We start from the raw sequence: 13401 nt of genomic DNA on the forward strand, positions 1-13401 counted from the left end.
AAGGAAATTTATTGAGACTGATTGGTATTAACTGGGTGTTAAAAACCTTTACATTCACTGTTAGAATTTTGTTTGAGAAAAATTCTACATCCATCAACTAATCAAAAAATGAAATTCTGCTGGTTTATGGCAGCTCATCACCGGGTAAAACAAAAAAAATGTTTTTGTGTGCCATACTAGTTCAGCTAATGATGAATATAAAATCCATTTTGCTCAGATTGTAAACAAGTGCTAATTTAACCTGATGGCTCTCACTATTTATTTCATTCTAATAAAACAAGGATTCTGTCTAAGTAGAACTGATCTAACTGTGCAATATTTCAGAGAGCCAAAAAAGAAAAAAAAACGTAGTCACTGAGTGTTTAAAGTGTACAGACCCAGGATTGCAAACCCCAAAAATTTGGCCCTAGTAATGAAGACTACCAACGGAATTGGGTACTGTAAATACCTGGACGAGTATACTCTGGGCATCCCATTATATGGTAATCCTCCCCTTTTAGAGTTCTCCATCTCTTCTTCTGCAGCAAGTGTTTTTATAGGCACCAAACAGCTGACCCGCAGCACACTAGCTTTCAACAGTAAATGGAGCAAACCTCAAGATAATCCAAGTAAAGATAGTAGTCACCAGCACTCACTTCTAATGTGCAAAAAGGATAGCACTTCACAACGTCGCCCTGATGAAGGGACCCTGTACGGCGCCAAAATGTTGGCTTCTTGACGCATTTGTGACGTGTCAAAAAAAGTGCTATCCTTTTTGCACATTAAAAGTGAGTACTGGTGACTACTATCTGTACTTGGTTTGTTACACGGCGCCATCCGTGTCGGCATATCGAGCACCAACGGATATTTTGTTTGGTTCAAGCGCTGTATGGTGTGCAGGTGATTCTCTAACGCTATTTCAACCTCAAGATAATGACACAGGAAGGTAGGAGACACCACCAATGCTCAGTGGCGTTGGGTTTGTATAACAATAGTCATCAGCCTAGTATTGACTCTTTCTTTGAGTACAATGACTACAGACGAGGTACCTGTCTGGGTTAGGGGTTGATATTTACTATTTAGTGGCACAGTTACAAATACATTTCGTGTGGCTCAGGACTTGTATAGACATTACATAAATATTACTTGTTGTAAAACCAGATATATATATACTATACTACTATACATACTATAAATGAGAGACCGTTAAGCGGTCAGCCATTGGTATTAATAGATTAGATTGAGAGTACATTTTTTTTCCTCCTACTACATACGCAGCAACTGGGATGTTCATTAAACTGGTGAATCAAAATATGGAGAAATTAGTTACTGAACTGGATCTATGAGATCATAGCAATAAAAACGTATCTGCAGATAAAAAGGGCCTTAAGCTGCCCACACACCTTACAATTTATCTGCAGATTTTCTGTGGTCAGATGGAAAAGGTGCAACAGATTCCTCCATCTACACTTAACTGTGTGGATGGAATAATCTCCACCTGGGTCAATCTGTTGCACTTTTTCCATCTGACCACAGAAAATCTGCAGATAAATTGTAAGGTGTATGGCCAGCTTTAGAGTTTTATTATCAGACTTGCTGACACAGGGGGTTCCCTTATAGTCTATAAGAAACTCACAGCAGATCCTGTTTTTGGTTTGAAAAAAAAAAATCCAATGTTTTATATTTAGTCTAGTTCTTGTTTGTCTTTATTCTTATGAACGAAAGGTTGATTAATAAGGAATTATGTGAATTCTTTTGGCTTAACAACAAGTATCTGCAGTTCTTTGCACCTTACCTAAGGTACACAAGCACTCCACGAACTCTCTGGGAATATGATCTTTATTTATTTATTTAATACCTGCTGAGTTTAATTTTGTGTTTACTTGAGCAGATACAGTATGATGTTACACATATTTACTTTTGTATTTGTTGTTACTATTAGTAGTGCTTCAATAAAGCCTGATCTTTATCTTATCATCTTCGTGATGCACTTTTCTCACATTTATATTGTATCTTTCCTCAGTTTTCTTTAACCACTTCAAGACCATACAGCCGCCCCTTTTTCTACTACAGCCGGCCGAAGGCAGTTAAAGGAGAATTATGAGGCGAGTGATTTTCACTCAGCCTCATCATCTAAGCCGACCTGTGACAATGAAACTGTCAGAGGTCGGCTCAGTAGATCTGGAAGTGAGCGAACACATACAGGCGCTCGCTCACTTCTCGATCTATCTGTGCAGAGAGCCTTAACTGTCGCTCACGGCTCCCTGCAGGGATTCCCCCCCTCCCCTGTCTGATCCTCCAGTGATGGCTGGCGGAACGGACGGGGAGGGGGTGGGTACAGCTGGCTCTGCCTCTAGATAGGCAGAGCCAGCTGTCACTCACGCAGCTGGGTGGATCCAGACAGAATTGTCGGGATCCTTTCCGGCTGCGGCATCTCAGTGAGCTTTGGGTGACGGGAGGATGCTAGTTTGTGTCTTCCCGTTACCCTTAGGAGAACTATGGGGAAAAGCCCTAACCCCATAGTTCTCCTTTAAGTGTGTGTGTGTTGGAGCGTGAACAGTTTATCTATGTTACAGTAACTAATCAGTGTATGACATATTTTCTAACTGAGACTTTAAATCAAGCATTCTCTAAGAGAAATATGGGGGCTGCAGATGCTAAATGCTAGTTGCCTAGCTGTTAGACTTGCTCACCGGCATCAAAACCATTTCAGCCAGTGAGCCAAAACATGCTTGCATGTAAGAAAAACCAAAGTACTGTTGAAAGTGTTTATCTGCGTACTTGTCCTGGGTTAGAAAGAAAGAGTTTTGATGCCAACATTGTCTTTAAATAGATTAGTTACTTTATGCTTGTATATATTTACAACATCTATATTAGACATGTGCACTGCCAAAAAATTTGTTTAGTTTCGTTTCGTTTTAAATTCGGATTTGCGTTAGTTCGTTTTTCGGGATTCGGGTGTGAAATCAATTTGGATTCGGACGAAATTCGTTAGCGGTAGTTCGTTCGAACGTTCGTTTCGTTTTCGTTTCCTATTCGTTTCGTTCATCTGTTCGTTCGTTTGCAGCAAAGTGACATTTGAGAGGGAAAAATGTTTTTCTCCTCTAATGTCACTTTGCTCCAACGAACGAAACGAATAAGAAACGAAAACGAAATGAACGTTCGAACGAACTACCGCTACCGAATTTCGGAAACGGAAATTCAGAATCGTTTGCATTCGTTATATCTGTAATTCGGAATTCGGATACATCCGAATGTCCGAATTTCCGAAAATTCGTCAGAATTTCGATTCGGAACGAAACGAATCGCACATGTCTAATCTATATACATTATATTGCCAAAAGTATTGGGACACCCCTCCAAATAATTGGATTCAGGTGTTCCAATCACCTAAAAAAAAATCAAGCACCTAGGAATGCAGACTGCTTCTACAAACATTTGTGAAAGAATGGGTCTCTCTCAGGAGCTCAGTGAATTCAAGCGTGGTACCGTGATAGGTTGCCACCTGTGCAATAAGTCTATCCCTGAAATTTCCTCGGTACTAAATATTCCATGGTCAACTGTTAGTGGTATTATAACAAAGTGGAAGCAACTGGGAACAACAGCAACTCAACCACGAAGTGGTAGGACACATTAAATGACAGAGAGCAGAGAGAGGTCAGCGCATGCTGAAGCACACAGTGCGCAGAAGTCGCCAACTGTCTGCAGAGTCAATAGCTACTGGAAGAATGGTAAAACATTCCCATAGACACACCCCTAAACTTTGTGGACAGCCTTCCCAGAAGAGTTGAAGCTGTTATAGCTGCAAAGGGTGGACCAACTCAATATTGAACCCTACGGACTAAGACTGGGATGCCATCAAAGTTCATGTGCGTGTAAAGGTGGCATCCCAGGAAGACATTCAAAATGATTTCAAAGTGATTGTGTCATAATAAAGCTGAAACAAACCTGGTCTGAAGAATAGGCCACCATCCGACCAATGATCTCCGCTTCACTTAAGTCTGGGTTTTCTTTCTGCAGTCGTTTGGTAACTTTGGTCCTTGCAGCAAGCAGAGCCATTAGTGTTGCTTCACTTGCAGTACCCTAGGTCAGGAAATTACATATCTCTTCTTTATTAGTGAATTTAAACATCTTATACCATTAAAGAACACTTTTGCCAGGTGCCTGGCCAGTAAAACTACTACATGTACTAAACAATTCATGTAATTCGATACATGCAGTCTGTATAATTCACTAGACTGGAATTGTATTACTGTAAAGTGTAACCTAACCCGAGAATGATATATTACAGTTTACCAGTCCCCATATGTGATGGGGGCTTTTTTAATTTCCTGTTTACCTGATAATCCTGCCAGTAACACACTTACTACCCTAGAGTGACAATGCTTACTCAATGCACTGTATCTATAGTGCGGTTGTGTTGTCACCCTAGGCTGCTTATTCCAGATTTGGACTATAAACACCTCCTTTTCTTCTCATCTTCATAGCATGTGGGGGAAGGGGGGGGGGTTTTTTTACAAGATAAGTTTAAGGCTGATAACATCATTTGGGATATTAGTTCAGTGAACAAGAAGTTAAAAAGACACTGGACTTCTGGCTGGATCAATAGATATTTTTCTGTTGTTGCAGAAAATATACTTAGCCTAAAAAAATGAAAATGAATGCAGCCACCACATCTAAGAACTGGTAAGATGTAATATATTAAATTTTTTTCCTAGGGTTTACATATACTTTATGACATTTGCCAGCAAGGCAAATGGCAGCAAAGCAATGAAAAAACCTGTTTGTCCAGCCAGGGGCGTCCCGAGGCTGGGTGACACCCGGAGCAGTAACCGAGTGTCACCTCGCTGAGACGTCACTGCGCGTGACGTCACCACACGCGTGCGCGATGGCATCATCGCGCACGCGCGGCAATGCTGCCTGGTCCCCTCCTCTCTCCTAATACTGTCGGGCGTTCGGTCCATGACTGAGTGCCCGATTTTTCAGAGGGGGGTGACACCAAAATGACTGTGAGTAATTTTGGTGTCACCCCTCCAATGGTGGCACCCGGGTGCGGGCCGCACCCCTCTTGTGACGCCACTGCGTCCGGCTCAGCTCAGTGCAGTGACATCAGAAGCTCTGCCCTACGTACGTTACGTCAAAACACGTGACTTCATCAGGGGACGAACAGGTTTTTTAATTGCTTTGCTGCCAATTGCCTTGCTGGTTTGATCCATCAATACCCAATGCCTGTACTGTTTACACCATACCTGTGATCTGAGGAGACCTTATCGCCTTTTCTGTGCATGGGCTTCCCTCCCCCTATTAAGAAGGGAAAAAGCGCATTTGACCTAGCTCTGTAGGTCTACCTCCCCAGGTGAGCACTCACTTGTTATCACTCACTGGGTGGAGGTGAAGGTCTGCCTGCATTGTGTGATTATCCTTAAGGTGGCCACACACCTTATGATAATCGTACGATAATCGCGGGAAATCCCGCGTAAGGTGTGTGGGAGCCGTGCGACCTCGGCTACTGTAAGGTCGCACGACATTTATCTTTGGAACATGTTCAAAAACCCGCAGAGAATCGTACGATTTTTGGCGCGTGTAGCATGTTAGTAAGATAAAAGCCGGACGGGCCGGTGTGCGCAAGCGCATACTGCCCGTTCGGCATTGCGGTCATCTGAAGCCCGCCCTTCAGCGGGGCGGGCTTGCGATTATCACAAGTACGATCTGCCTGTCCAAGATAGGCAGATCGTACGTTTTTTAAATTACCTTACAACCATCGCAAGACAAAAGTCTTGTGATGGTTGTAAGGTGTGTGCCCAGCCTTACCTGAGAGTTACATGCAGATTGGCTGCAAATCATCTGAGGAATTTTCTTGCACAATCACCATTGTTTGCTATTGTTTTTTCCTGGGACGCTTTCTGTCTTTATTGCTTATTTTTGTGTGTAGATATATTTTTTATGCCTCATTTGTTTGAAGGCTCATATATGCGATTCATTTATACATATTTCAATGTATTAGATGTGTATGATTATTAGCTCGGCACAATATTGTTTTTCACATTTTCCAGATATTTAGTTATATTTTCAGTGCTTGGTAGCTCTCATTTTCACATTACACTTACTGGCGCTGATCACCTTATTGTTTTTTTTTTAAATATACTTTAACTTCTCTGTCAGATGGCTGGTGCCCTTACACTAAAAGGTAAAAAACCACAATAGTGCACAGGTATAGGGCAAATCTACCACTTTACTATGTTAAAACATTAAAACAAAAATGACCAGTTCACTGCTAATTCTTATGCAGATATCCTAAATTTCAATTAAACATTGGTGAATAGACTGATCCTCTGAAAATGTAGTCACTGCCAAATTGATTCTTGTTCCAAAAGAAAAAAATGTAGAATTAAAAGAGATTTCCCTGGACCTGTGCGTCACTGAGCTGTCAGCCAGGGCAATCTGACATTCCTTTCTCTGAGAAGCAGCTAGTTTCTGATTGTGTGATATGAAGATCAGTCTATTCATTGATGTTCAATTGATTGTTACATTCAGGAGCTTTTGCATCTTTTAGCCCTCGTTCACACCTGACCGTTTTGTAGCGTGTTCTACGCTCGACGAACGCTCTACAAAACAGTCAAAAATATACATTGCATTGTAGTCAATGGTCTCGTTCCCACGTTGCCGTATTTCTGCCCGTCCCTAACGCCCTACAAAACGGCCCACGCCTGAAAATGTCCAGGTACTACTTTGGGCCGTTTTGTAGGGCGTTTTCCATTGGGATACAGCCAAGTAGCCTTCGGGATCGCGCAACTTTTTTACCGCGAATCGCGCTAAAAAAAACGCGCGACAGACGCGCATATTCAATACGCCAAGGTGTGAACCCAGCCTTAAACAATTGTCACCTCTAAATGTTAATCTTCATATTACAGTTTCTTTGAAATAACATGGCTAATTTCCCTGGCTACGTCTAGATGCACTGAAGGTGTCTCTGTGCTTTTACAGGAAGTTGAATTGTATAATTACTAGACAGCCATTTTTCCCCAGATTAGAGTTACATTATAAATATACATTATTTATAAAATATATAAATCCATATAAATATACTTTAGTACATTATAAATTCTCAGTTACTGTACATAACAGTTTTTGCATCTGAGCTGCTTTTCTCTATACAAGTCAATGTGACTACAGAAGCAAAACAGAAGCAGCTAGAAGCAACTTCTTGAGCTGCTGAAAGGTATATCAGAGAAACCCAGAAGCACCTGAAACCAAACTGCTTTTAACTTGCTTCAGAGCCTGATGCCTGTGTACATAAAAAGATACATACTGTATGTGGGGCAGCTTTTTCCAAAATGACTATATTATCTTTATTTATTATTTTGAATAACCTTGGCTAGTTGCAGGTTTTTTTTTACAGTGGTTAACGACATTGAGGAAGGTGTTCAAACCACACCAAAGCTGCCATCATTACAAATAAATGCACCCTACTCTTGTAAAGCCCACCTCCAGAACTCTTCAGACATTCATAAAACACATAACATATAAACTTTAATAGAATAATGTTCCAAAGTTGCCATATTTAAATGTTAATTACAAATCATGGGAGGTTAGGGGCACAGTAGCTTTGGTATATTACCAGGTGACTACTTATTAGCAGCTCACAAGCGGAGATTCCATAGCTCATCGAATTATGAGAAGATTAGAGCATTACGAGTATATGAATAGATGTTGCACATCAATTGAGGACTCCCTATTATATATCAGGAAATAGTCTAATTCTGGATCTTTGTATGGGTGACTGTCGTTAGGCTAGACGGTGTTTGTTAACACTTTGAACTTGGAGTATAAATAGGTGTAGGGCTGAGAGAATACACTTCCCTTTGGCTAGAATCCGCTCTGCTGGGACCCTACATACACAAAGGTTTATCTGTGTGTGTGGGGACCTAGTCGAGTAAGTCACTACACCTTGCTAGGACTAGGATGTCATATTAATTAAAGAAATGGCCATTATTGGTAATTAAATGATATATAGGGATATTAGCTACTTAATTAACTAGCTTGGCTTCAACTATGTATTGATCATTTATTCTTTAAATTGGTTTGGTATTTTAAGGAAAGGGGGGAAATAGAAAGAAAGGAAGATTATAGGAGGCTTAGTAGTGTATACTTACTTGTATATACGTCTTTAAGACCTGGGGGCTCAGGGGGCAACAGTCCTGTGTAACTAGCTATTTTGACTAATTATAACTGTAAACTCCACAATAGGGCGAGTTTAGAGAAATATTGGTTGTTTACCTTAGGCTTGATTCTTTTTCTAATTATTTTTTAGTGTGCTACTAGGCTTGATGTTATATAGCCGGGTTAGGCTGCCCATTGTCGTGCACCTTCACTTGACTCGATCATTGGGGATTTTCCCCGTTCGTGCCAGCTTTCAAATTTGATCTTGATAGGGTACCTTGGTGCCCTAGGTGTTGTTTTTTTGTGTTGTGTTTTATGTTGTTTTTGCTGTTTCTTGGTTTATGTTAACATGGCAATTTATTTTATCTGTTTATGTTATTCCTCATGTCTTATTTGTAATTTTTCTCTTTTCTGGTCGGGGTGGATAGTGTGTACCCACTGGAGGATCCGAATAGTCTTGTACAATTACCTAGATATCATGTCTTCCTGTGGATCTATATTCGTATAGCTACACACAATGCTCAAGGCCTTAACTCGCCCGTTAAAAGGCGAGTGGCCTTTAATCATTACCATTCAAAAAAAATTGATGTGCTCTTTCTTCAGGAAACGCACTTCCCTGATAGTTATAACCCCTCCTTTATACATAAACATTATACCCAATACTACCTTGCAAATGCAGCAGACAAATCAAAGGGGGTGGCCATTTTTTTTACTAGGCATATTAACTTTCGGTTACATTTAGAAATTAAAGACGCTATTTATTGTTGAAGGGCACCATTGGGGATCATCTGTTCACGTTTGTGTCCTATTATGCCCCCAATGTTGCTCAAATCTCTTTCTTTACCCATCTCTTCGCTACTCTTTCTCCTCATATAGATGGCACAGGGGTATTAGCTGGAGACTCTAATTTAGCCCTGGACCTTAGTATTGATAAATCGCATCCCTCCGGGACCAGACTGAAATATCCACCTAAACGCAGACTGAAACGGGCAAAGCTCCTTCAGTCGCACCATCTAGTGGATGCGTGGCGTGAGTGTAACCCCTCAACGAGGGATTACACTCACGTCTCCCATGCCCACTCTACCTATGCCCACATAGATCATATCTTTGTTCCTCCTCGGATGTTGGTTGGCATTAGAGCTGTTAAAATTAGAGAGACTTCTTGGTCTGACCACGCCTTGGTTGTAATGACCTCTTCCTTGGCCTATCCTACCCGAGAACTATACCACTGGAGACTTAATGATTCACTTGTTAGTAACAATGGGGTGGTTGCAGAGGTGCAAATTTTGCTGACTGAATACTTTCGTATTAACACTCCTTCAGTATTCTCGCCCATTACCAATTGGGAGGCCCATAAGGCTACCTTAAGAGGGCATTTTTTCCCCATCGCAACGGGTGAGAAACGTCAACGTACCTCCCATATCTCCAAATTGTAAGGAGAGCTATTGGCTTTGACTCACGCACATAAACATAATCCAACAAATATCCTTAGAAATCGTATTGATCAGACCCACCTGTCCCTAAGGCGTTAGGTACCGGGGCATTTTCACAAGTACAAGTAATTGTGAAAATGCCCTGAAGCTAGCATTGGTATCGGGGCATCCCTAATTTTTGGAAGTCCTTTGTTTATACTGTGCATTTGTTGGATGTTCAATACACAGATTTAAAAAAAAAACCCTGGCTGGTCTGTAATTTCCTGGCATACATTTCAACCCTTTTTTTAATATTGGTACCACATTTGCTTTACGCCACTCAATTGGTACCATTCAGTCAGTAAGGTGTCCTTAGAAATTAGAAACAATGGTCTGACTATTATAGAGCTAAGCTCTCTAAGGACTTGTGGGTGTAAGCCATCTGGTCCTGGCGATTTATTCATATTACGTTGGTCTAATCTGTTTTCAACCTAGATTTCTGTCAGCCACAGAGGTACATTCAGCATATTATTAGCATTACTGTACTGACTATCAAATCCATCTTGTTCTCTTTTATAAACTGAAAAGAACAATGATCTATCGTATTTAATACATCTACCTTGAGTTTGCCTAGATGTTCTGTTCTTACCTTTTTACTTACTTATTTGAAAAATAGCTTTGGATCTGTTTTACTTACTGTAGCAACCTGTTTTTCATGTTCTATTTTAGCTGCCCTGGTTGCCGTTTTGCATTTCTTGTAGCAGAGTTACTCTTTGTGGCTCTAAAATGCAGAGGGTGCCCTTTCCAACTTCTATCTCCCCATAACTTATATTTTGGATTTTATGAGGGATAGAATATATTCCCTCCAATCTAAGAAAAGGGAGCAGTGCAAGCAGTTTGGTGCTCATAATAAATGATTCCTTTGAGGTCTTGTGAGGTTACAATTTAATTACTGTAATCTACAGCAACAAGCCTCCTAACAGATCCTAATAGAGATTCATTAGCATATATGTGTTAATTACTCAAATGCCTATTTTAGTGAACATTTGTCTACAATTGACTACTGAATTAAGAATATTTTTGTGATTTTACTACTTGATCTGCTCCTCCACCCCCCTTTTTCCCATACCACTCTTCATATACTATTCTTCTGGTTTCACCTCTTGTTGTTTTCTCTCTATGTATGCCCATGGTCCCCAAATATAGTTAAAGGGTCCTCCCAAGGGCTACACTTTTAGTAAAAAGGAAATTCCCAGTGTCAGGCTAGAACCCTACTAAACGGAGAAAGTACTGAATAAAGGGTAAAAACAGAAAAACTTAATATATGATGCAAGTGACAGAAATATTTTTGTACTCTATTGTGGTTTCTTAATGTGACCTAATTTTGTCGGTGTTGTAGGTTGCATTATTCAAACATGGATATAATATGGAATATTGTTCAACTTTTCTCTGTTATGATATGATTATTTTAATCTTGTATGTCATATATTTCTGGTGTGGTTTAAAATTAAAAAAAAGAATTTATAAAAACAAAATATCAAGCATTTTCTACAGCTTGGGTTTACCTCCATGGTAAAGCCATGGAGATGTATTGCACATGGAGGGTAAAGCAGATCTTATAATGCAAAAGAACACCCAGCAATGAAGTGAAGAGATGTACATTTGTACTGTCCTTCTAAAAAAAAATCTTTTGGTATATAACGAGAATGGAAACTCTAGATCACCCTCTTTATGGATATTAGTTTGAGGTTTATCAACCACTGACATCAAGTCCTTGATAATCTAATGGCTGCTGACGACAGCATGAGAGGATTTGAGACATTTGCTGAAAGACTATTATCACAATTCCCCTTAACAATGCACTTGTACACACAAAATAGCTGGTAACTAATTTATTCATTTAATGTTATGCACACAACACTGACAAGCACATACCCAAACAATAGTCTGTGTGTGTCTTTGGTGGAACTTGTTTATTTGGTGTGCAAGGCTTGAGGAGATAACTCAGATCTTTATAAAAGAGAGGAAATTAAATTGCTGTGACATCAGCAGCTAGAACTAACAACACTGCGGTTATTGAGGATATGTTTAAACTAACATTTGGGCTGTAAATCTGACCATAAGCAGCAGAGGGCTGGTGGATATGGCATAGTCCATTGACCCTCTATGCCAGATTTATAGTCCAAACATACATTTTAGGACTATTTATGACTTCACTGTTGCAGATTTCAGTAGCTGGGTCTTGGGTTTGCATACACAATTCGAATCCCTCTATGCCAGATTTATAGTCCAAATATACATTTTAGGACTGTTTATGACTTCATTGTTGCAGGTTTCAGTAGCTGTGTCTTGGATATTGCAGCTGGCACTTCCTTAAAATAGAACTCCAGCTTTATTAATATATATATATATATATACATATATATATATAAACTTAAATTGGTCCTGCTTGCTACAGTGTATGCCTCCACAGAATCAGGTGATCCACTGCCGACTCCACAGAATCAGGTGATCCAGCGCTTAATTAACAGTCATCGGCCATGCTGGGTCATCCTGAAATTGAAACAGGCTTCTGGACAGGCCTGTTTAAGCTGAACAAGGAGAAAGTCATAAGAATCTGGCGTAGTATACTACGTGAAGTGAGTAGCTATATTCTTATTAATTCATCCTCCAGCAGCTCCTTAAACAGGCCTGCCAAGGACCTGTTTCTATTTCAGGATGGCCCAGCACAGCTGATGATTCCTTCATGGAATCCAATCCATGCCTTCACAATTACAAATCTCAGCAATGCGATGTACAGCAATGCAAAATGACTCCAAGCTGTAGAGAGACTACAAATCCCAGCAATATATTATACAGCAATGCAGAATACCACCAGCTATAAGGACTACAAATCTCAGCAATACATTATACAGCAATGCAGAATGACACTGGCTATAGAGAACTTTAAATCCCAGCAATACATTATACAGCAATGCAAAATAATTGTATTAGCTATAGAGGACTACAAATCCCAGCGATACTTTATACAGCAATGCAGAATACTATCAGCTATAGAAGACTACAAATCCCAGCAATATATTTTACAGCAAAGCAGAATAATACCATCAGCTATAGATGACTACAAATTCTAGTAATACATTATACAGCGATGCAGAATAATAGTATTAGCTGCATTTAATGTATAATGTATTGCTGGGATAGTCTTCTATAGCTGATGTATTATTCTACATTGCTGTATAATGTAATGCTAGGATTTGTAGTCCTTTATAGCTGACAGTATTATTATAATACCATGAGCAATAAAGGATCACAAATCCCAGCAATACATTATACAGCAATTTAAATTAGATGAATTACTTTAAAAATTTCAAAATGCAACACACTTCTCCCCTTAGTCCTAATACCAATCCACACTCTGGAGTGGGATTGGTTTGCTGCCACAGCTCCCAGTATTCCTGCACAGCTGCTGATAGTCGAAAAATAGTCCCCTCTCTCTTGCTGTCAGTTCAGCAGGGGGCCCAGGGACAGAAGGGACTTTAATATAAATGGCTGGAGTGGGCACCTGGGACTGAGATCTGCTGCTGTAGCCTGTAATAGAGCCCTCTCTCTGTCCCCAGGCTCCCCTTCTGCCCGGGTGGTACAGGAGGGCCAGCTCTACCGCCCTAGAGGCCGAAAGGCCTCCATGAGCGTGACCCGCCCATTGACGTTAGTGAGCTGGGCAGGACGCCAGACAGCTGGAACAAGAGGTACCATGCACCAACAGCATCCCCCACCACCCTTCTGGGAATGTGCACTGCCAGCATTCCCTTTGACCCCACCCTCCCAGTAATCTGCATCACCAGCACCC

At 40.5% G+C, this 13401-nt stretch overlaps 1 protein-coding gene across 1 annotated transcript in view; it reads right to left on the bottom strand.

Annotated features, from left to right (window-relative positions):
- The window catches only part of DDC (dopa decarboxylase), a 61183-nt gene that overhangs the window by 32536 nt on the left and 15246 nt on the right, over positions 1 to 13401 (bottom strand). The window contains exon 5 of the mRNA XM_018558049.1: positions 3928 to 4062. Within this exon, the coding sequence (XP_018413551.1) occupies positions 3928 to 4062 (135 nt within the window). The remainder of the gene's footprint in view (positions 1 to 3927; positions 4063 to 13401) is intronic.

Source organism: Nanorana parkeri, unplaced genomic scaffold (genome assembly GCF_000935625.1).
Source record: "Nanorana parkeri isolate BGI_ZX_2015 unplaced genomic scaffold, ASM93562v1 scaffold317, whole genome shotgun sequence".
Taxonomy (NCBI): Eukaryota; Metazoa; Chordata; class Amphibia; order Anura; family Dicroglossidae; genus Nanorana; species Nanorana parkeri.